This window comes from Mytilus californianus, unplaced genomic scaffold (genome assembly GCF_021869535.1).
Source record: "Mytilus californianus isolate M0D057914Y unplaced genomic scaffold, xbMytCali1.0.p SCAF_3, whole genome shotgun sequence".
Lineage (NCBI taxonomy): Eukaryota > Metazoa > Mollusca > Bivalvia > Mytilida > Mytilidae > Mytilus > Mytilus californianus.
In genome coordinates this window covers 80,044,885-80,068,614 of record NW_026262679.1, presented here as the reverse complement: position 1 = coordinate 80,068,614, position 23,730 = coordinate 80,044,885, and the positions used below count along the sequence as shown (strand labels likewise).

General features: G+C 32.7%; 1 protein-coding gene across 1 annotated transcript; it reads right to left on the bottom strand.

Annotated features, from left to right (window-relative positions):
- Positions 1–282: 282 nt before the first annotated feature.
- Positions 283–20,464, bottom strand: LOC127735161 (putative ammonium transporter 3). The gene is made up of 7 exons (XM_052245263.1): positions 20,257–20,464; positions 17,897–18,446; positions 10,546–10,617; positions 8,223–8,282; positions 7,676–7,901; positions 1,093–1,260; positions 283–774 (listed from the first exon to the last, which is right to left on the bottom strand). Exons 1-7 carry the CDS (start codon positions 20,381–20,383, stop codon positions 463–465), a joined length of 1,515 nt encoding a protein of 504 aa, XP_052101223.1. The 5' UTR covers positions 20,384–20,464; the 3' UTR covers positions 283–462.
- Between the last annotated feature and the right edge of the window lie 3,266 nt (positions 20,465–23,730).

Sequence of the window (23,730 nt, the reverse complement as noted above, 5' to 3'; positions counted from 1 at the left end):
CTCAATCACATCTCAAATATCAAATGTTCTGACTGGTGTATTTTTTTAAATACAAGCTCTCCTTCATTGATGACTTTGAAAAAATAAAACGGCTATATCCAACATTTTGTCAAAAAAGAATTGCAAAAATATTTGTCTCCATCTTATCTACTTATCGAACATTTCAAATGATCTGTGAACTGTAACAAACGGTATATTTAATGTTTTGAGAGTTTTATTTTTGAATTGAATTTACATGGAAAAGCAAAGACTTTATACAATATATTTAATGATACAGTAATTGTAAGAATGCCTATTCGACAAACGTCTTTTTTTCTGTGGTAAAATAAGCGGAATGAAATATGTGCTAGAAGGTGTGTTTACAACGCCTTAACTGCTATAATTCATCATTATTGTTGTATGTACACTTTAGTGGTATATCAATCCTATGTAAGCCCTGTCCAAGATTACAGCAACTTTTGATCATTCTGCAGGTGCGATTTCACGATTTCTTTTCAGTTTTATTATAACCTGATCAAGGAATTTACAGAAAGCATTATCTTCGTTCTGATCAGTACGATTTGGTGCATTTTGGATGTTTTCGGAAATTGTTATCATTTCAAGGCTTTCTCTTGTTATAGTAGAAACTGATGACGGAATTCGACTTGTACGTCTAGACGAAAATATGATGTTGGACTCATTTCTGTTGTTGATATCTATATTGTGTTCCACAAAATCTGCACCCAATTCTTCTTCTTCTAGAGACAGTCGAATACCAAAAGTCTTCTTTAATAACTAAAATATAAGGGCATATTTATTTGTTAGTAGGAGAGGGAATCAAGCGATGGTTAAATGAACTTGTTGAATATATCAAAATATCATGAGCAACTCATGTCGTGTTTATCACAAAATAATTAAATTATTTTAGCCAATATAGGATTTGTATATTAAAAATTATGTTGCTTGAATTTTTTCCAATATCTTTTACTTATACTTATAACTATGTCTATTCTTAGCATTTAGCATGGCTTATTCCAAACGTGTGAGTTCTTCTCATAATATCATCGCTTAGTTATTTGGGATTAATTTCTTCTCAGATATATTATTACTTACCCATAATATAAGGAAAGTTCCAAATGTTGACCATGCCATTATGGAAACGCATGTTAACGCCTGTACACCTAATAAATAGAAGCCTCCACCGTGAACTAGACCGTTTCTTCCCGTTGTCAAATTCTGAAATTTATCCTTCTGTGCAAATATACCAACAGCTAGCATACCCTGCCAAAAAGACAAATGTAAATTCAGGATAGGAGTAGCATTTATTGGATTTTATAAGAAATCAGTGGTAATTTTTATCGAAATCTATCATAATAGAAATGAAAGGCTATAGGGTATACATCCATGACACAAAATCAGTATATGCACAGCAAAAAGTAAAAAAAAAGCAAAGGAACATCGCTTTTATTGCTGTTCTTCATCTTAAAGCTACAGTGAGGCCTTCAACACGGAGCAAACAAAAATTATCTATCTAAGATATGAATATATAAAACTGGTCTGAAATTTTGTTGCAGAATGTAACAATAGTAACCTTATTTAGAAAATCACAAAAGATGTTTGCCCCCAATGAGACCATAAGATAAGGAAACTATTTGCCCCCGAATCCGAAAAATAGTTATATAATTTATCTAGTTATATCCTTCTGTTGTTTAAAAGACATTATTATGTCCATGGAAATGTTATCATCAATATCGTACCTCAATGGTCTGTCATAATAAGTCTTCATATATATATATATATTTTTAAAATTGGTCATACTCGTTTACATTAGCCATCAAACTTATCGCCATTTGCGAAAAAATTAAAAACACTACCGATGTATCCCTATTTAAGGTTGAGTAATGTATAATAGAAATATGGTATCATCGAATACTCCAATCCAGTAGTATGGAACACATGTTAAAGGGCTGTCCGTTTGGCTATACGGGTTGTATAAATACGTAGCCACGTGCGATTAAAATGAGGATGTTAAATCCGACGGCTCGTGTAAGTAGAGACTTCTATGCTCGCTAAGGAACACTCCTAACAACTTATTTAGGGTTCGCAGTTGGCCTGTTGCAAAACAACATTTCTGTTCCTAAAAATACCATCTTTTAACATTAGCAATCTCTAAACTATCAGTCACTTATTCACTTTACAGAACCTACTTCATGAATTTATAATAATTTGTTTTCGTCTAAATTTGAAAGAAACATTTCCAAATGAACATTAAGTAAACAACAATAAAACAGTCTTAATTCCATCTTTTCATTAAAAGTCTGATATGAACAACAATCCTAAAAAGATTCTTGTCAACAAATTAAAAATGTCTTGTACAACGATAATGATGTGAGTTCTATATTTTCTTTTTTGTAGATGTGACTGTTTGCCATATATAATTGTAAAGTGAAGAGATCATGTCAATTATGCACACTTCGACATGTAAATGACGGTTTATTGACTTCAAAATGACATTTTCACCGTGTCATCACTTCAGTAGTTGGTGCTTCAGTAGTGACATGATTTTTAACATGTCTTCTAAAATTCACCGTTGATAGATTAAGAATTTATTAAGAAACTAAAGTTCCAGCTTCCACAAGCAAAGTTGTCGTTAGGTGATTTAGCTATTTGTTTTAAATCTATTTTATTCCTATTGCTCCTAACGTGTTTATGTATTGATACATCCTTTGCTTTCAAATGTTTAGGTTTGAGGGTTCCTGATGAACAGGTAAGCACTTTGGACGCACAAAATTTATAAGTTATACTCTATAATGTCCTGGCCACCGTTTCACAAAGCCTTCTTAACTTACGATCATAATATCATTTTACGATCCGTTTACGTGTGGTTCTACGTTCCCGTTACGTGTGTTTCACAAAGGCATCGTAAGGGACTACTAAGTTGATCGCAAGATACGCACTGTGTATCATCGTAAGTGTATCGTAAAACGGAACTCTGTAAACGGGAGGTGTGAATCGTAGTTTATTTACATCGGAATATGGCACACTCTTCTTTCACAGATCGATGAGTCGAGCATGCCTGTGGGATCGGATGTGAAAATGTTTGCAGAGAAATTCCTTCAACATCATTGAAATTGTTTTGCCAAATTGGTTTCATGGATAAATATTGTTATCCTTACATCTTATATTTTATGTTTTGGATTATATTTTTTTGTTGAGGAAAGTTTCTGCAGATATTTTCAGGTTTGTTTGAGACATGTGGGAAACTATCAGACCAATCTATTTGATGTCTGAGGGTTTTAGCTGTTGTTCCCCTAATGGATCGGTAGTTTCTTTCCGAGATGCTTTATCGTAGGATTTTCGGCTTTCCTCTACCAGGAATACACCTGGGCATTTAGCGGTATCGGTTTGGAATCCAAGTATGTTCTTTCCGGTTTCTCGTTCGTTGCCTTGGCATTTGTGCGGCATCCGGGGTGACCTTATCCTTTATTTTGTATATAATTGTTTTTATACTTTTAATTTTTATATTTTTGAGAACGAGCGAATCAGGTGAGTGGGTGTGTTCGTATGTTTTTCATTTGTAGACGAAACACAAGCCTTGTATCTTTGATGGGTTACTTCCTTTGATATTCAATTATAATACTTTTTTCTTTGTATCGGAAATTTGAAATAATAGGAGAGTGACGAGACGTGTTTATATCTGATCAAAGGATTAAACGAAATTTTTAACAATTATTTGATAATGTCTAAAGTTATTATAGTACTGCAATTTTAGAGGAGATATGATTGATTGATTGCTGTTTTCTGAACGTACAGTGGCAAATATTTCAAGTAGATTTATGACCAAGAGAAGAATTTTCAAACAAGCAATAAGAAGTTGCATGCGTTGTCGTTGAAAAAGAATTTAAAAAAAGTCCGATAAAAATAAACAAAACCAGTGTATATAATGTGCGAATCCTGAAATACCACTTTCACTGTATCCGTTATGAATTTCTAATGTAGAATGATTAATAAACAGACGACAAATTCATGATTTTTGAATAGATTCAGAAATAACTGTTTTTATAAATTCATGATATAGGTATGAGATGCGGACGGGTTTTCATCGCGCCTACAGCCATCCAGGTGTAAAATTGCTACACAAATAGATAAATATTAAGAATAGTTCACGAACAGAGCGTTCAAGAGAATTAAAAGCAGCAGTTAAGTTTCATTGGCAGAAAAATGTACCTTTTAACATAATCATTAATGTTGTATAACTCAAAACAGGTTTTTTATTCAGCTTGTTGATATTGAATTAAATTCCACTATGCTGTTTTCGTTATGCGATTCATGTTTACTGTCGAATAATGATACTAGACTTTCATTTTCACTGTAGGGGCGATTCATTTCTATTGTACATGCGATGCATTTTCACGGTAGGAAATTAATTAGTTTTCATCATATAACGTCTTAATTCAGCCCACTCTCTAACAAAATTTATACAGTCAGAAGGATTGATTATATGTGACCCGCCACGACATTTCCAGGCTTATGGAGGTAGAACATCATTGTGAGAAAAACGCCGTTAACTATATGTGACTAGCCACTTCCAGGCTTGTGAGGGTACATTGTCTAAAATTTGCTTTTTGTATATTTATCTAGAATATTCTGAAGCAAATATAACTCTGTCATGCTATTATGACCTATTTTTTGTAATAACAATGAAACGAGTCATTCATTATCGAAGACACTAATTTATAAAATACAAAATTATTGTATTCCATTGGCGCTTAGTAATCTTCAACAGCGTATTTGAATAAAAATTTCAAACGAATTAAATTTACAACATTACAAACAGTTCTTAGCTCTATTTTAGAAAATGTAATTTAAACTTGTTAAAATGAAGTTAGTATAAAATTTGTCAAAGAAAGCTTTTAGAATTCCTTTTTTTTAATTTGTCTTTTAACTTAGATTTATGATGTCTCTATACATAGTATGCGACGCGTAGCAGTTTATAAGTAGTTGTTCTCATATATGCATTTGATACGGTGCATTTATTATGGACATATTTTAGACTCCATTTATGAAAATCTATAGAACAGAGAATTTTGATTTTTTGTATCAATTTAAAATGAAGATTCAAATATTTATATGTCGTTGATACAGACAAAAAGATCTATCATGTCAAAATCATGATACAACAGGAAATTTTCATATGCACGGTCTGAACACAAGAATTTACAGAATAAGCATATTTCTTACTGAATAGAGAAAAATGGCTAACAGAATTACAGAATACAGAAATGTAAAACCCCCCACCCCCTTTCCCCCCCTAATCCAGACCCTCATATATCATTGTGACGGATAGTTTTGTTTGTTCTTTTTAACTGTTTTTGTTTTCGAAAAGAATATTTGTATAAGGTGTTGTTAATAAATGTAACGGACAATATATACCATGCCCTCTCAACCGACGTCGTAATTTCATTTTTAATGAAAGAAAGTATTTAAAAGCTTCTCTCCCTGTGCAATATGATTTATCATACTCATTAGGCAGAGCAATTTTTATGACTACTTGCATAATTGTTTAATCATATTAAATTGTGTATCAAATTTATATTAATAATAAAAGTTTCAGATCTTTAATATTGAAAACGGGTTAAAATTATTTACTTGCATTAATATTGATATAAAAACATCCAGCTCGTTTTTTTTGTGTTTTTTTGTAGATCTAAGAAAAAAGCAACTCTGTTACACTGAAACAATTGACTAATTAAAACTGTCACATGGTGTCTTCTTATATCGTCCAAATTACAATGTAAGTTCTTGAAATATTTAGTCTTGCTTGGTCTTCTATCCGTTAACGGGAATTACAGGTTTACGAAGAAAACATTATGACGGCCGGTACGATCACAATCGTTGTGCAATATGTACTAAACTTTATAAAATTTAAAAATATAGATAATAAAGAAATATAAAAATCTCAGATATAAGTATAACAAGCTACGGGTATGTAACTCGAAGTCGTTAGTTTTGCTTTGTTACGGTGGGACAAATCAGCGTCATTAAATGGGCGCTTTACCGGAGAACCAGTGAGTAGCGCAAGCTAACAAAACCTGCGTTTCAGGAGTAAGTGCATGGGACCTATTTGTATCATGTTTTATATCTGGTTCTATTGCCAATGTTATTTCATTGATACTGTGTCTATCCAGTCTGTATAATATCCATTTCATTTTCAAAATGATCAAATGAAGAAAGTGTGGTTCTAATATTGAAGATTCTTCTTCGTCTTCTAACATTTGCGGCATCTTGATCGAGAATAAAGACATCTTAGATATGGTTTAATTCATATTCGCGGAAAAACTACGATCGAGATACGACTGGGTATACATTTTTGTAGCTGTAGTAAGTTACGCCAGGATTTACGTATTATTTACGCTCATCTTAACTTACGACGGCTTTGTGAAACGGCTGTAAAACCTACGATTTATTTACGATGAGCGTACGATGACACGTAGACTTACGAAGGCTTTGTGAAACGGTACCCAAACTTTTTCCTCCAATTAATCTGTCAATGAAATTAACATAAATTTCTAAAAGATGAAATAATGTCACTATCTCTGCAATTTCAAGGGTCTAACAATTGCTTTTGTCGCACTCCGTAATTCTTTATTTTATGGTGTACTCAAAATTTTTATTCATTCACTTCATTATAAAACTATCTTAGACTGTTTTTCGAATTATTATTTGAATGTCACTTCTCACGCTATAAATAACAAGATAACTTTTTTGAAGAGGGTTTTTGTTTTATTTTTATTTTATTTTGTAAAATGTCTTCGTCACTAGGTATAAGGGAGGTAAACAATTCATTAAACATATCCATTGCCGTTGCAAATTGATATTGATTGACAGTATCCTTTTAATAAAAGGGAAGTTGGGGATTAAAAGAAAATAGTTAACCTAACATAATATCATCAGACAGGCTCAGATCAACTCATTTTCAAATTGAAAAGTTGAGACAACAATAGTTTACCGATGTTCAAATCTCATGAATCGACGAAGACAAATCAAGGTAACAAACACACCCTGAGGGTATCGTAGGGTAAGCGACTTCTCCATGCATAAACCGGCCACACGAACAGTCAAAAGTAAAAAATAAAAATACCGAACTCCAAGGAAAATTCAAAACGGAAAGTCCATTATCAAATGGCAAAATCAAAAGCTCAAACAAATTAAAAGAATGGAAAACAATTGTCACATTTCTGACTTGGTACATGCATTTCCTTATGTCGAAAATGTCACAATCGGGAATATAAAACAATGGGTAAAATTACCGATTAGACGACTGTTCTCGTATGTGAACGATCTATGACTGAGAAAAATGTCGACAGTGAGTTGAGACACAGACATATCGTATCGGTTATTATCTATTTATAAGACCGGACTTAAATCATACCACATCTTCTTTTTATAATTACCTGTATATTCTACTTCAATATCATTTATCTTGACCCAAGCATACAATGTACTTTGAAAGGAAAAACTATACCATATATCATTCTTTTTCATTGAACCAATGAAACTCTCAGATGTATAAATTCAAAGGAAATATCAAAGTAACATTGTTTTTATTGAAAAGAATTCTTTGCGCATATGTTCACAACTTACACATTTTAGGGTCTTAAAGTCTATTTAAGCAAAAAGTGAAGTGAATACAAACCCACAATCCACATACGCCGTGGACAGAAATTGCACCAACAGGGTCATCAAGTTTCATCTTATCAAGAAGTCTTGCTCCAAATACACTTAAAATACTGCCAATAGCACCCGTTATCACAGCTTCCCACGGTCTTATTACTGCACAGCTTGCTGTTACACCAACCATCCCTCCTAATACACTGTTAACTATTGTTGATACATCATATTTACCCTTGTACAAAATTACACTGAAATTAATAAAAAAGAGTTCACTTTTTTCCACATGACGAAAAAAAAAAATAACTAGAATATCATACTTTCGTTATGTGTAATTGAAGTGGTCAAACGCTCAGAATGAATGTAATATTACATGAAGAAAATGGGACGTGGACAGTTATCATATTTTGTGTTTTCTGTACTTTTATTGCTTTTCAACATGTGCAACTACGCAATTGATCCCCGATGAGGCATACAGATATATACTAAAGCGTTTAGTGTACTAAATTATTAGCCCGGTATCTTTGATGGTTTTTTTTTAGAATGAAAAACAAGACAAAAATGATTATAACCTCAAAACGATACCAGCAAATCCTGCTCCTACAGATCCATTCATGGTTATAACAGCTGATCTAAAATGAAAAAAAAATTTATATAATAAGCCACACGTCAAATGACACATGTGATAAGCCAAACAAAAAAAGATGCATGTAGTTATTGTAGTAAGCCACGCAGAATAATACTAGTAATATACATTTATGAATTTTATCATAGGTTTATATCCTAACTATTGGACCGTGAAAATGGAATCTCTGGTATTGTAACCTTTTTCAAGATCTATTTTTTTTATATTATTCTTTTTATGATGGACATTATTATAAGTATTCTTATACAGCAACAAATATGAAAAAATGCTTCTTTTATAACATGTTTTGTGTCTTAAACCTTTTTTAAATTCTAGAATATTTTTATTTCTAAATCCAAACTTTAATCGAATCTTGTTGTCACCAGAGAAAAATGATAATTCAGCTCTTCGACGTCGGAAAATGCGCAAACTTAAAAGGGTATAATTTTACTAGGTGTATATTCCCAAACAGCTAGTTTGCCCACCTGCAATTTGCCCGAAAAAAAAAGCAGTTATTTTCATTGATAAAAAACATGCTGTAATGTTTTTTTTTATTCTATTAGCTGTTATTATAGCTATCATAGCTTAAATGATATATGCCTATTTCCATATCTGTCCTGTTAGTATCCCTCTATTGATATCTACTCTCACGCTAAAGCCCTCATGTATATATTAAGATATGAGGTAATACCAGGAAAAATTTGGAAAAAATCATGTATTTATCCATTGAGCACTTATTCATGTGCATCATTAATGGTGAATATTAACAAATTTTAGGAATTATTGAGGAACTAGGGATTCCAATTCTCTCAGGCAAAGTATATCTTAAATGGATTTAGCTATTATTTTAGGTCCCTTTTGGTCATATAGCTATTCACTTAGTTCGGTCTTGATATATTCTCGGCTTTGAAACTTAATGATGATGGTAACTCCAGAAAAGCTTCGCATGCGTATTCTTTATAAAGTGTTGTTTTTATTCTTTATAGTACTGGGACGATTCCGCTGCTGATAGACCATAAGAACCCGATGGTATCATTAGATCAGTAGTGAGTGCTTCGGCACTGACATGATATATTACAAACCTGTTTAAATTGTCCGTTCAAAAGTCTAGAAATTATCGAGTAACTAAAGTTTCCACTCCCTCAGGAAAATTTGACCTTAAACGGATTTGACTATTATTTTAGGTCCCTTTTGGTCATATATCTATTCAAATGTTTCTTATATATCATTGGCTCTCATTTGTTTGGCTTTGAGTGTACCTGCTAAAGGTAAATAAATCAAAGTAGTGAAGTACTGAACATCGAATGACCGCAAGTTCTTGTGAATGGTCAAAAGCACTTGTCTCAGAAAAAAGTCACATCTCTATACCTGAAACTGAGGTTAATGTACAGAGATATATATTTTCTGAGACAAGTTCGTGCGTGGATGATGAATAAATGACAGGAAATTCAACCTCTCCGTAATAACTATTATATTGTAGTGATACAAATCAGTATACACTGGTTTGTTGTTATATATTATATTAATATAACAGTTACATGTATATATAATTTTCATCCGTTTGTACATCATTCTATTCTACTATTCTAATAATAGTGCAGTGCAAGTGCATGGTGGACACTCTTCTGTAAATATTCGATTTTTCTAAAAGATCGGATATGAGTAGGTATTCATATTTTCCCGCAAAAACAAACTTCCATGCAGAGTTACCAGTCCTTGCGGGGATTGCCGCAAAACGTTCTTGAGATATTCTTCCGCATGCGTTAACACAATTTTTCGGTACGTGTGCAAAGATATTATCAATGATTTTTTACTTATACATATATATCTAACGACAAAACATGTTCATATTATCAAGTAAATTTATGTTCTAAACAAAAATGTTTTTATCAGTATTCATTGAAGAAATGTATTTATAACAGACGATAAGGAATGTTACTTTTGCACTCCTTAATGTCTGCGTATTTATCATGTTTATAGATCGGTTACAAACCCAAAACGAAAGATACGTAATGGAAATCTAGGCGATAGCAATACATCGGAATGCCCTCACGGTCATCGCGATGTAAAAAGCGCTTGGTACTTATATAATTTACATTTATTTTCACTTTTTTTTCATTCAATCAAAATTAAGTCTTTCTTATTTCAAACAGCTATAGACAAACACCAACAGAGTGGATGTTAATTTTATCTTCAGTAAATCACGTTTCATTTATGAATATTTCGTTCTTTTTTTATAATAGTTTATATTGATATTTGTATATACGTACTTGGCAGCTAGCTTCCATTTACCTCCAGATATTCCGAAAGTACTTCCACAATTAAACCCAAGCCATCCCCACCTGTAAAATTAATCAGTCAGGTTAGAAGGTATAGGAAAATGCAGTTAGATCGTTTTTTTTGTCTTTTTTTTAACCTGATAATTTCATTTACATTGGTTTACATATTTTCAATATATTTCAGCTAGAAACTGAAAATGTACACCAACTAGAAATAATTGAGTTGAACAATTAATAGTAGGGTGTCCAGTCAACGAATTTGATCGATTTGGGTTAACGGAATAACACACGGCTGTATTTGATATCATTGGAAAGAGGAGAACAAGCCTCATCGAAATATTGATGTCGTCGTTGTCTACAGTGGTCACGATTTTCTTAAATTTGGGTCAAAGGTCAAAGCTAAAATTTCAAGGGAAAACGCAGTCACATTTAGACAGCTGGCCGCCCCTACTTATATGCGTTTATAGAAAAATAAGTTAGAATAAGTCAAAGGATTATAACTATTGTTTCTATATTAGGACTAATTTGATATTTATGTTGCCAAATACGGTTCGAGATTGACATTTGTAATTATAGGGTGCACATTTACAATTTTAATTCAGCTGTTAAATAACAGTGACCTTGACCTATTAAAATTTATAAATTAGGAATTTTTACATAAGATTCGTTACAAGTGATCTCTAGAGATGTTTTTTAGATACTAACATTTTAAAGCTGCCCTCCCAAAATTGATATTTTCCGTCTTTTGATAGGTGTTCATAATGATTTTCTCGGTAAATATCAAATTTTATTTTGGTGAGTGTGGAAGCACATAAAATTGTACTTAGTTCCAAAACTGGTGTAATAATAACGCAGAATGGATTGAATTAGCAGGTTTGGGTTTATCTTTGCTTTATAGAAATAAGAAAGACTGCAAACGGTGAAAAGGGGGGAGGGTTTCTGTTAAAGTATATATGAAAACAAAATGACAATTAGAAACAGGTTAATCACTACATTTTACACACTTATATGCCTTATTGAGCATAAATTGGCCTACAATTGACATGAAGTCAAAGATTATCTACAAAAAGAGGGTTGTAAACAACATCAATCTTACTAATAAAAATATAGATCTCTGATTTCTTTATCCTCATATGAGCTTATATATACGAGCACGCGAGTTAACATAGATCAGAATTTTAATCAGATTGAAACGACATAGAAATATTGCTGGAGCTAGCAGTAGCTATTACGTTTCATTATCTACTGTTTAGTAGAAAGCCCCCCGACCAGGTTTAGGTAAGAGAGCTAATTTCAGTTGTTCTTGTTTAAATTGCATTCGAAGGAAGTCGCAGAATGCGAGTCATACAGCATTCAATATGATGGTGGCGGCGGCAACACCGTAAACTATTTCTATATCTTTATATTTCAGATGGTAGAGGAATCGGATAATTCATACTTTGTATATAGATCCATTGTGTTACAAAGTTCCCGTCTGTCATATAATCATTGTCCTTGACCTCATTTTCATGGTTTAGTGACTGCTAAAAGACCATATAGCTTTTTTTCGTCATGTGAATGTCTCACTTGTGAGTTTGAATGACCCTAATGTATCCTTCGAATCGAGGATAACTATATTTGGTTACTAATATATGATATCCTTGCAAGGTCTACATATCGGTCATACATGGTTCACCTAACCTCGACGTCATTTCATGGATCAGTGAACAAGGTTAAGTTTCAGTGGTCAAGTCCTTATCTCAGATACTATAAGTAGTGGGTCAAATACATTTGGTGTGTGTAATGGTAGCAAAGTGTACATGTCTTTGTGGCAGAGTTCATCTGACCTTACCTCATTTACATGGAGCATTGATAAATAAATGTTAATTGTGTGTAATACTTGTATAATATAAAAATAAGGAGATGTAGAAGTAAGCAGTTAAAGGCAACCGTACGGCCTTCAACAATGAGAAAAACACATACCGTATGGTCGGCTACAAAAGGCCCCGATATAAAATATTGAAACAATTCATTTGAGAAAACTAACGGCCTAATTTATAACAAAACAATTAACCAAAAAAAAACCAGACTTAAACCGACGACAACCACTCAAATACCGGCTCGATCCCGACTTGGGACAGGCATATAAAGAATGAATAATCCTTTTCTCTAAGAATTTCGACATAATTCAGTCAGTTAGTAATACATGCTGCACCAGTAGAATCCTAGTTTTTACTGTAATTTTGTTTATGATCATACTTTTCTCAGACTATTAATTGATGACGTCCTTTCATTAGCTTTCAGTAAGGGGACGACCATTTGATTTCAAAAGGAGGGAAGGGAGGAGGATTTTGAAAATCAATAATTTGGCCTGGTATGAACTGAAAATAAATGACTTTGCACAAGACCAGATGAAAATGAATACTCTGCAACATGAAATACAGGAAAGTTCAGGATATAAATGTGTACAAAAGTGAAAATAAATTTTGGAGCAGCAAAGCCGCGGAAAAAATAAGCATGCGCAGCAACAAATGAAAAAAACAAGCAACCCGGAAAAATATTTACTGCTGCCAGCTTCGCACATATAGGTCATTGGCTTCAGCATGTTCAGTGGTTTGCTCGGACAAACTTATTGCCAATTCAGCTTTGAAATTATTGCAGTTGTGTCTGCTGGTGTATAATTTAAAGCACGAACGGTGATAAATTTTTGTTGTCGTTCACACCGATGGGGATTTAGGTCCAAAACATCATGCAAGACCATAACATAGGCTTGATGTGCCATATTCCGGGTGTGAAACGAAACCGACCAATTTGATTCTCATACTACAATTATAACAAAAATATCTATTCAGAGTTTAAAGTTTTGAAAAACACAGACAAAACATATTCCTCAGAAGAAAATAACAATTTACAAAATTAGCTGGCTATTCAAATCAAATAAATCAACCACACAACAAGCAAAAATGAGAAATGTATTGAGTGACCACTGTCCTTGTTAATGACCTAATAGTGTAAGTAACAAAATGATAATCCGTGTTTAATCAATGCCAAAATGTTGACTTAATTTGTGTTTTTAATTGCAAATTTCTTCAAAACTACAATCATTTCACGCATGAAATTTTGGCATTGATTAAACACCGTAAAAGTAAAAACGGTGGAAGACAAAAGATAAACAAAGGTTTAATGGTATAATTATATATCTTACACCGTTTCATAATATTGAAAATTTCTATAAGAATGCAAATATCTTTGTGTGTTATACACGTTTATTTGTAACAATTCAATGACGCAAGCTGCAATATTAAAACCCATACTTTAGAAAAGTCATATAGAAATATACGAACACTTTCTTTATGTGATATCATGCCAAGGCTCTATTATTTGTCTTTCAAAATGGGAAGGATATGTACTCCAGTGCCAATATCAAAGAATCATTTTGACTTTATATGGAAATAAATTATGACTGTACATATCGGAAATTCTTTAATGTTCGCTTCTAAAGTCGTCGACAAAATGCAACAAAGTTATCAAAGGACAATAGAAAAAAAAATAAAAAAATTTAAAGACTCTATCTTATTGCTTTAAAATAGTAAAAAATATCGTGATGATACACGTTATAATTTTGCTTTCGATGAAAATGTAGTAAATTTCGGGTAATATTTTAGTCTTACTAAAATGCTGAAATAATTATACTAAAATCACTTAAATACTTTCCGCTTTTGTTATATGATATATTTAATGTATAAACTATATATTATAAGTACTATTTAAACTACAAACAAAGAGCGTAAGAATTTCATTTTTCATGTTAAAGATTCCACGTACAATACGGTATCTGGGGGTACCCTGTAAAAACACGAAATTTAGAAAATCGTGACCATGGGAACTTACGACGACATGATTGTAAAATATAATGATTTTCCTATAATTTGCCAAAAAAATTAGCCGTGTGTTATCCGTGTTAGCCGTGTCTTAAACTCGTCAGGGGCGGATTCAGGCGGGGGCTTGGCGGGTGTGCACCCCCTAAAATTTGAAAAGCATGGATTGTCCTCATCTTAATAAAGAATATTTCGATAATTTTACTTCAAAAAAAATTTAAGTTTGCGCCCCCTAACCTAAAATACTGGATCCGCCCCTGTTCGTTAACTAGAGGACTTTTTGGACATTGGGCACCCTACTGTAACATTATCTGTAATTTTTTTCATTGTACCAGATGCGTATTTCGGATTCACCAAGTTCACTGTTCATTGAAATAAAATTTCAGAAAACCAAATAGCTCAAGATGAAAGCTATATTATTCGGATTGCACAGGTTATTATAGCATACGCATATCTACTCATACAAGTAAACATCTTCTTTGCGTTTATCTGCACATGTGTTTTGTATGCACCTTTGAATGTCAAATTCTCCCAACATAAGAATATTGTGGAATTATATGCATGCTAGGTAATATATAACAAATTGCATGGAATTCTATTGCGCTTGAAATGTTCATGCTATGTTCTTAAATGCAAAAACGTAACCAAATGGAAGTGCTACCCTGTTGTGTGATATTTATATTTCAACCACCCAGACCTTTTTGTGTTTCGTGTGGTAAATAAATACTGCTAATTAACAAATTTGTTTTCCCATACGGTTCTAATGTCGTTAGAATTGTCTCCCTTTGCGCAGTCATATGTTATTTTTATAAAGCCCGTGTGCTTAATGCGTTATGCACAAATACGTAGAATAAAAATTTACTTCTTGTGACCAAACGAAAGTCAAGCATCTATCTTAAATTTGTCATTTAAAAGGTTGTAAAAGAACATATTTTATCTATAACACAGATATTGTTTCATTTTTTCGAGCTATCTCCGTATTAGGTGATAACACTCTCTGGGATCCGGTCTCTGGCTCCTTTAAGCAATGATTTTAGGCTACAGGCCATCATAAGGAACCATGAATTTGTTTCAGCATGCCCCTAAAATCTTAGAATGTTAATATTCAGCTATCCTAATGTATTACTCAGCCTAATGGTCCAAAAAGCATGACTATCACTAATTTTATATGACAGAAAATAGATGATACCGTTTTTAAAAGATTACTTAGAGATCATTTGAATTTCATATTCTAGTTCAAAGCAAAATGAGGAAAGTCCAACGACGAAATAAACATAATAAATGTCATCATTTATAAAGGAGTTTCACATTTTAAAAACCCCAATTAATCTGTATGTATGCGAGATAGAATCTTTTTAATTTTTAGATTTTTTTTCAATTTTCCTTTGATAACTTCATTGCATTTTGTCGACGACTTTAGAAGCGTACATTAAAGAATTTCCGATATGTAGAGTCATAATTGATTTCCATATCAAGTCATTCTTTGATATTGGCACTGGAGTACATATCCTTCCCATTTTGAAAGACAATTAATAGAGCCTTGGCATGATATCACATAAAGAAAGTGTATATTTCTATATGACTTTTCTAAAGTATGGGTTTTAATATTGCAGCTTGCGTCATTGAATTGTTACAAATAAACGTGTATAACACACAAAGATATTTGCATTCTTATAGAAATTTTCAATATTATGAAACGGTGTAAGATATATAATTATACCATTAAACCTTTCTTTATCTATTGTCTCCACCGTTTTTACTTTTAACTGTGTTGAAAGTAATGTATCTATGGTGAGTTTTGGTGAGTTTATTTATCATTGGTTATGTTTTAAATCATTCGATGAAATATTATTGATTATCCAGGAGAGAACAACCGCCCTTATTATAAAAATTTTATAATTTAAATAAAATATGTACCGAATAAACTATTAAATGGTAATTATCGCGACAAATTGTTTTGTTTAATAGAACAAAATAAACAACATCTAATTGGAACATCTGTACTATCAAGTATGTAGTTTTTTTCTTTCAAAAGTGTAAAAATGAATGATAAGATATTAATATAAAACGAACACTTAGGAATTGAATGCTTCTTTTTGTAAATTCATTGGGGTGTAAAAGCGTTGACCGAAGTACATTTTGTATGAAGCGCGGAAGCTGTCTATCCATATTTGCTTTCTATTTCGTTTATTGCTTTTTTACTTGAATCAGGCCGCTTGGTTTCTCGTTTGAATTGTTCTACATCATGTGTACATTTTGTCATGTCGGGGTCTTTTATAGCTGACTATACGGTATGGGATTTGCTTATTGTTGAAGACCGTATGGTGACCTGCAATTGCTTAAATCCACGTCATTTGATCTCCGATCATGTGGATAGTTGTCTCATTGGCAATAATACCACGTTTTCTTATTTTTATATTTAAAAAAAAAAGACTGGCATGAAACAAAATCATTTTTCGAGTTTTGTCCTATCTAATTTTTAAGTAATTTGCATCAACTATGTTGACATTTCTTGCAAATATTTTTTAAATGTTACTTTATCTTCTTACTTTTTTTAGCTTTAAAATACATGAAAAGCACGGTCAGAAGTTCAAACTACTAGTATATCACATATAGTCCGAGATTACTCTGACGTCCAACGGCTGTTTTGCCAGACAAGCTGGGGCCGTGGGACGGCCCCAGCTTGTCTGGCAAAACAGCCGTTGGACGTCAGAATAATCTCGGACTATATCACATATAAACTAGCTGGTCAAACAAAAGATAAACATAGATTCTTATGTTCCAAACGAGTAAACAAATTTGCCTTTCCGAGTAACATTATAAAAGAAATGAGTAGAAGAACAAAGATTCTGTACTAGTATATTTATGGGACATACAATCAGTGTATTAGTAAATTCAAAAAGGGGGAAGAAAGTCCATAAAACCTGACAAAACCAAACGCCTGACTATATCAACCAACGGAACGACTGAAAACAACTGTCATATTCCTGACTTTGAACAGGCATTTTCCGAAGAAAATGGTGGGTTTAGCCTAGTTTTATAGGTAGGTAAACCTCCCATGGCCACTTGTGTGACAAATGTTTATAATTCCGTTATATTTACAAAATTGTGTGGGCAACCCAAACAGACATAAGTGGTTAATGTAGGAAGAGAACTATGTGTTTTTTTTTAACTCTTTTAAATTTTTCAGTTATAAATTTTACAAGTATTGCTTACTATAAAATTACTTTATATCTATACTTCGTTTCAAGTTGTAAGCTTGTGCCTGAAACTAGTTTTTTCAATAATTGTTTTTAATAAATTCTCTTATAATGTTAATTTCGCCCTTAACTTTTTGTAATTTGATTAGTCCAATTCAAATATGATATTTAATTAACTAAGAAGGTGGCATTCATCGGTAACTTCGTGTGAAATTGTTACATTTTTGATGTAACAGATTATCTTTATACTGGAAAACATATAATAACATGAAAAAAAGTACTCACCATAGCATGAATAACCCTATTATTGTATTTACTGGATTTCCTAAGGTAGGGCGTTGTGCTCCATTTTCATATCTTCCTGTACGAGGTTGTAACAAAAAGGTAGCTACCAATGCAGCCGTTCCTCCACATAGATGTACAACTCCTGATCCTGCAATATCTACGCATCCTAATTTGTTTAAAAATCCATTTTTATCCCACACCCAATGCGCTGGTATACAGTAAACGTATGTGTTAAAGAAACTATATATCATGTAGGATGTTAATTTAGTTCGTTCAGCCATTGCACCGGACACAATAGTCGTTGCTGTGGTCGCAAAGGATAACTGAAAGACAAATGTTGCGAATAACTGACCCATATCCGGGCCATTGGAGTCAACGAAAAAATATCCTACACCTATAAATCTATTTGATCCTTCGTCTTTTCCAAAACTCATTCCAAATCCTACCATCCAGTAACTGATGCCACCAAAGATAACATCGGCAGCGTTTTTAATCATTATGTTTACTTCATTTTTCCTGGTCACGGCACCAGATTCTAAGAGGCCAAAACCTGTGAAAAAAGGTTAATATATCAAAAATGTATCATTAAGAAATCTAAATGAGATACATGCTCTCAATGTTTATCTTATCTAACCATCAACTCCGTGATATTTAAGAATAAAGTGAGTTAAACAAACATTTGAATATTAGCATATGGTGTTTTACAGTGATTATCAACTCACTCATAAAACAATACAGAAATGGCAAGATTCAATGAAATTCGACGAACACGACCGGTGATCTGCATATTTCAAACAAAATAAAGGAACCTGGGGAAAAGACAATGACAGCCCTCGCCAAAAATACTGACCAATCTTTCATTACTCAAATACAGTGGTTAGCGGTAGTATGAATGAAAAAAAAAGAAAAGAAATGCGTCTTGATTTTGGTTGGGTTCGTTTTGCTTAGTCTTTAAATTTCTATGTTGTGTTTTGTGTACTGTTGTTTGTCTTTTCGTCGTTTTTCGTTTTTTTGTCATGGGATTGTCAGTTTTTTTTCGACTTATAATATAAAAATAAGAAGATGTGGTATAATTGCCAATGAGGCAACTCGCCACCAGAGACCAAATGACATAGAAGGTTACAACTATAGGTCATCGTACGACCTTCAACAATGAGCAAAACCCATACCGCATTGTCAGCTATAAAAGGCCCCGAAATGACAAATGTAAAACAATTCAAACGAGAAAACTAACGGTCTGATTTATGCAAAAAACAATGAACGAAATACAAATATGGTATACAACAACAAACTATATCAACTGAATTACAGGCTTCTGACTTTGGACAGACACATACAGAATGTGTGATAAGAGTTGAAAAGTCAAATCTGTCAGCAGAATCAAAAGGACCACCAAATTCACGCAATTTATCTAAAACATACAAAGATTTTTTTACACTCCAAAAATAGTTACTTCCACTATTTTCATATGTTTTATTACAATAGTTAATGGCCAGTTCTTTGATAGTAGTTAAGGAACTAGTTAAAAGCACTGAAAGGTTAGTTGTAGAACACTTACTAGAGGCCGAGATGAAAAGATATTTTACGGGTTTTTTGTGTAGTTTAGGTACTTAGTAACCAAAACATAGTAGGGACCTTCAAATGTTCAGAAGAGGCATTAAGCTGTGATGTGGTTATGATAAGACTGTTTAGTATATGACTCTCTGTGGAGCGCACTGACCTGAATGTAGTATTTACGTCATACCACCACCAAATTGTTATCTTCTTTGTCGGCCGGTACAAACACAAACCGCTTTGCAAGTACTTGAAGTTTGTTTCTTATTCTAGAAAAAGGCGTATTATGTATTCTTTTGTTTATTTCCAAGTTATTTTCAAAATGTGATATTCGAATATCCACAACATTCATACATTTATTTAAATAAGAATCAAGAAATTTTTTATCAGATTTTCCCTATTTACACCAATTTTTACAATAGGATGAAAGAGGGTCTTTCATGACGAGTTTGAATATCCCTTCGGTATCTTTCACCTCTCTTGTCCATTTCAGACATGATTTTCTGTCAGGTTTTTCTACTAATGTATTTACGGTATCCTCTAGATCTGATTGTTTACGCGTTCATATTGTTTGTGATAAATTTTTTGTCGGACAACAAATGCACAGTTAATGAAAGTTAGTTATGTAGGTTCAAAAAAGATTTTTTCATTACCACATTACTTTACATTAATCTTTAGTTATTTAGTAATATTTCTAAAAAAAAAAAACAAAAAAAAACCAATTCAACATAAAAAAAACCAAAAAAACTACAGTACATTAACACAATAAATTCGGATCATATCAAAAATATTTAACAAAAACATACCAGATTGCATAGTGAAAATAATGAAAGAACTGGTTAAAATCCATGTTGCATCATCCCATGTCAAGTTATTTACAATAGCTACCGCGCCATTAGTGTTAGCTGTTGTTGAATTATTTGCCATTTTCATGCAGCGTGAAGATCATGATTTTGATTTGTAGAAATTTTCATAGTTTTCAAATTCAGACTTTCAAAATCCATAATGTACAGTTTATAGATCAGTGTCTGTTGAATTAAAACTAGAAAACCCATCATTAATTCAAACGACTGTTGATTATCGATAATTTATCCTTTAAGTATCTTGGAGATAGATCAGTAACTAAAAGCCTGCAGTGCTAAATTTTAAAAGCATCTCTTTAACATAGAAATTACGATCTATCCAAAATATAATGCAGTGAATAAGTATAATAAGTATGACAATGATACCATCATAATTAATAATTAAACAAGAATGTGTCCATAGTGCACGGATGCCCCACTCGCACTATCATTTTCTATGTTCAGTGGACCGTCAAATTGGGGTCAAAACTCTAATTTGGCATTACAATGAGAAAGATCATATCATAGGGAACATGTGTACTAAGTTTCAAGTTGATTGGACTTCAATTTCATCAAAAACTACTTTGACCAAAAACTTTAACCTGAAGCGGGACAGGCGGACGAACGGACGGACGAACGAACGGACGCACAGACCGAAAAAAACATAATGCCCCTAGGTGGGGCATAAAAATGAAACAAACAAAACAAACGACGTAAAACTAAGAATTCGAATGAACTCTAATACATTTGAGTGTTTACTTAATTAAATACATTTTCCTCAAGTTATCTTGGTATAAACCCATGATACCGATTTTAGTTTTTGGGTCACTGTGTTTCTGTAACAACCTAAGCATATACGGTCAGCTACAAACTTTTGAAAACCAAATATATCTTTCATTTTGAGGCATCAAAACCGAAAATATTTTTTAATTATATATAATAGAATCGTCTAAAGCTTCTAACCTGTGTAAATTTGGCCAGATTGAATTGCTACATTAATTAAAGTACAATTACATAATCAATTAAATTTTCATCAAAATATGTTAGTTTGAATGATGTACTAAGTATTTGCTGAATTGGACGAAGTAACTTCATGGAAAAGAATTTAGTTCTTGAGTGAAGTTCACATCTTAAAATTGACAATGAAAAAAAAACGATAAGAGATGAATTCTGCTTGTCAACTAAGAACATTCCATTTCTATGTAGTAACATTTCAGCAGCGCCTGCATATGGTGTATTATATCTTCTAGTTGATATGATATTCCAGAACTTGCGTTTCTGTCCTGATGTTCTTGATAGAATGTTGTTTCTTACAATATAGCCATTGAACCATCGGTTCCTATTGGTAGAGTTAAAGTCATCCTTTCGAAAGTTTTACGAACCTCACCACGAGTAGGTTGACCATTTTTGAGTATCTGTGTCAAAGATGACCACGGATATGGCTCAATATCCCTAATGCGCTTCAAATTGAGGAAAAACAATAGAAAATTAAAATGTCAACTGTTCTTGAACAATTGAGAGGTCTTTCATTTTCGTAATGTAAAATATGTGTTTTAATAGGCGTAGAATAAAATTGAGAATGGAAATGGGGAATATGTCAGAGAGACAACAACCCGACCAAAGAGCACACAACAGCTGAAGGCCACCAATGGGTCTTCAACGCAGCGGGAAAATCCCGCACCCGGAGGTGGTCCTCAACTGGCCTCTAAATAAAATTGTGTACCATTGAAAAAAGCTCAAAAACCCTCATAAAACCCATAAATATGACAAAAAACACATAATCCGCCATTTGCGAAATGACCTTGACTTTTGACCTTTTGACCTTTGTCAAGGTTATTGGTCCACGATGTCAGTATAAAAGACCCATTATTAAATGTTTGTTAAGAATTGAATTCCCAGAGAATTGGCCTGTGTGAAAATATAGACATTTTACTTGCTGAAGCCGCATCACATAGAGCCTTTCGGAGTTTTCCAATTTTTGAAAAATATAATTATTCTTCGAAAATTTAATCACATCTGTTTCGAAACTAACCATCACACTTATCCAATTTTTTATTCGAACAATTAGTTTCCATTGTCCGTTTGGTATCTTCCCCTTCTGTTTAAACGGTCAAGAAACAAGACAGTTGATCATTACACACCTATTCATCTTTAAAATAAAGTTTACAAAAGCAAATTTCCCGTTATAATTTCATGATATCATTACATTTGGAATACAAAAAATATTGAATAGACAATGACAGTCATTGACGGAGAAAACATGGTGATGATAAAACTGGACTGCTAAAAACTCAATATTAGTATTTTTGTTAAAGCACAATGGGAGGTATTGATTGGAATTGCAGAATTTCTGGAGAAACGGTTTGATTGAGATAACTGCAGGCGTTAGCCATACTTCAATTCATATAATTACCTTTTGAGGGGTTTTAACTGTTTGAAAGACCACCAAACAGTATTAATGTTTGTAGCTTATTTGCAAAGTTCGAACTTCGTATCTGTGGATTCGTCCAAAAACGTATAACTGTAAATAAAGGGAGTTTATCTCCTGATTAAGTGCTGTTCGTGTAGCTAAATCTAGCCTTTGTTTTTAATTAATGCCACTGTTTGCCTTTTATTTGTTTCTTTTTTTAAGGGTGTGTCATTTCATAAAATTCCCTATTATGAAATAAAGAATTGGAAATAATTTTGTGTTCGTATGTGTGTGTGTATGGCAAGTCAAAACTTTATCTAAACTTTAAGAAATAAAATGGAGTGTATCCAAATGAAAGTTTTGAACTCGGAACGATTTAAAAATTCTACTGCTCTTAGTAGTATGGTCCAAATGTGTAGAGTTTGGTCTACAATTTTCATCAAAATGGACAATGCATTCTTTAGAGTTGGTCTCATTGGGGTCTTATCGGGTTGGCCGATTTTTTGTAAGCGTGACGCGTGAAAGTCAAATTATTTTGCGTGAAAACGAGAAACATAGTTGGGCGGGACACGTGGAATTATTAGCGCTATTATTGCAATGATAAGCGGGATACGGGATTCTGACAAAACAATAAGCGGGATCCGGGATCAGACCCCCAATCCCCAATGAGACCCCTTAAGATAAGCAGAATTTTAATCAACTGCGTTCATAAGAGAAGGATAATCCCTCTATTTGAACAATCTTTAAAATGCACATTATCCTTTTTAATCAACACAAAAAGGACTCTTTACTGATCTTATATTTGATCTAGAGTATTTGATCATTAGATGTAATTTTTAATCTTAATAATACATCTATTCCCATTTTTTCTCCTCGTTTTGATGGGGTATTTTTTAAATCAAAAGAAAGAATATTTGGAAAGCCATCTGCTATATAATACAAATTGAAGTAATACTAATAGCTTAATCATAAAATTAATGTGTTTAATTTGTGTTCTGTTTGAACTGCTCGTATTCGTTATTTACATG

What these genes read in the sequence shown, in the direction of transcription:
- LOC127735161 (XM_052245263.1), bottom strand. Translation starts at nt 20,383, where the DNA reads ATGAAAATGGCAAATAATTCAACAACAGCTAACACTAATGGCGCGGTA. An exon ending in TATTTTCACTATGCAATCTG is followed by an intron (nt 18,447 to 20,256) that starts GTATGTTTTTGT and finishes CTTTTTTCACAG; the next exon opens with GTTTTGGCCTCTTAGAATCT. An exon ending in AAATGGAAGCTAGCTGCCAA is followed by an intron (nt 8,283 to 10,545) that starts GTACGTATATAC and finishes TTTTCATTTTAG; the next exon opens with ATCAGCTGTTATAACCATGA.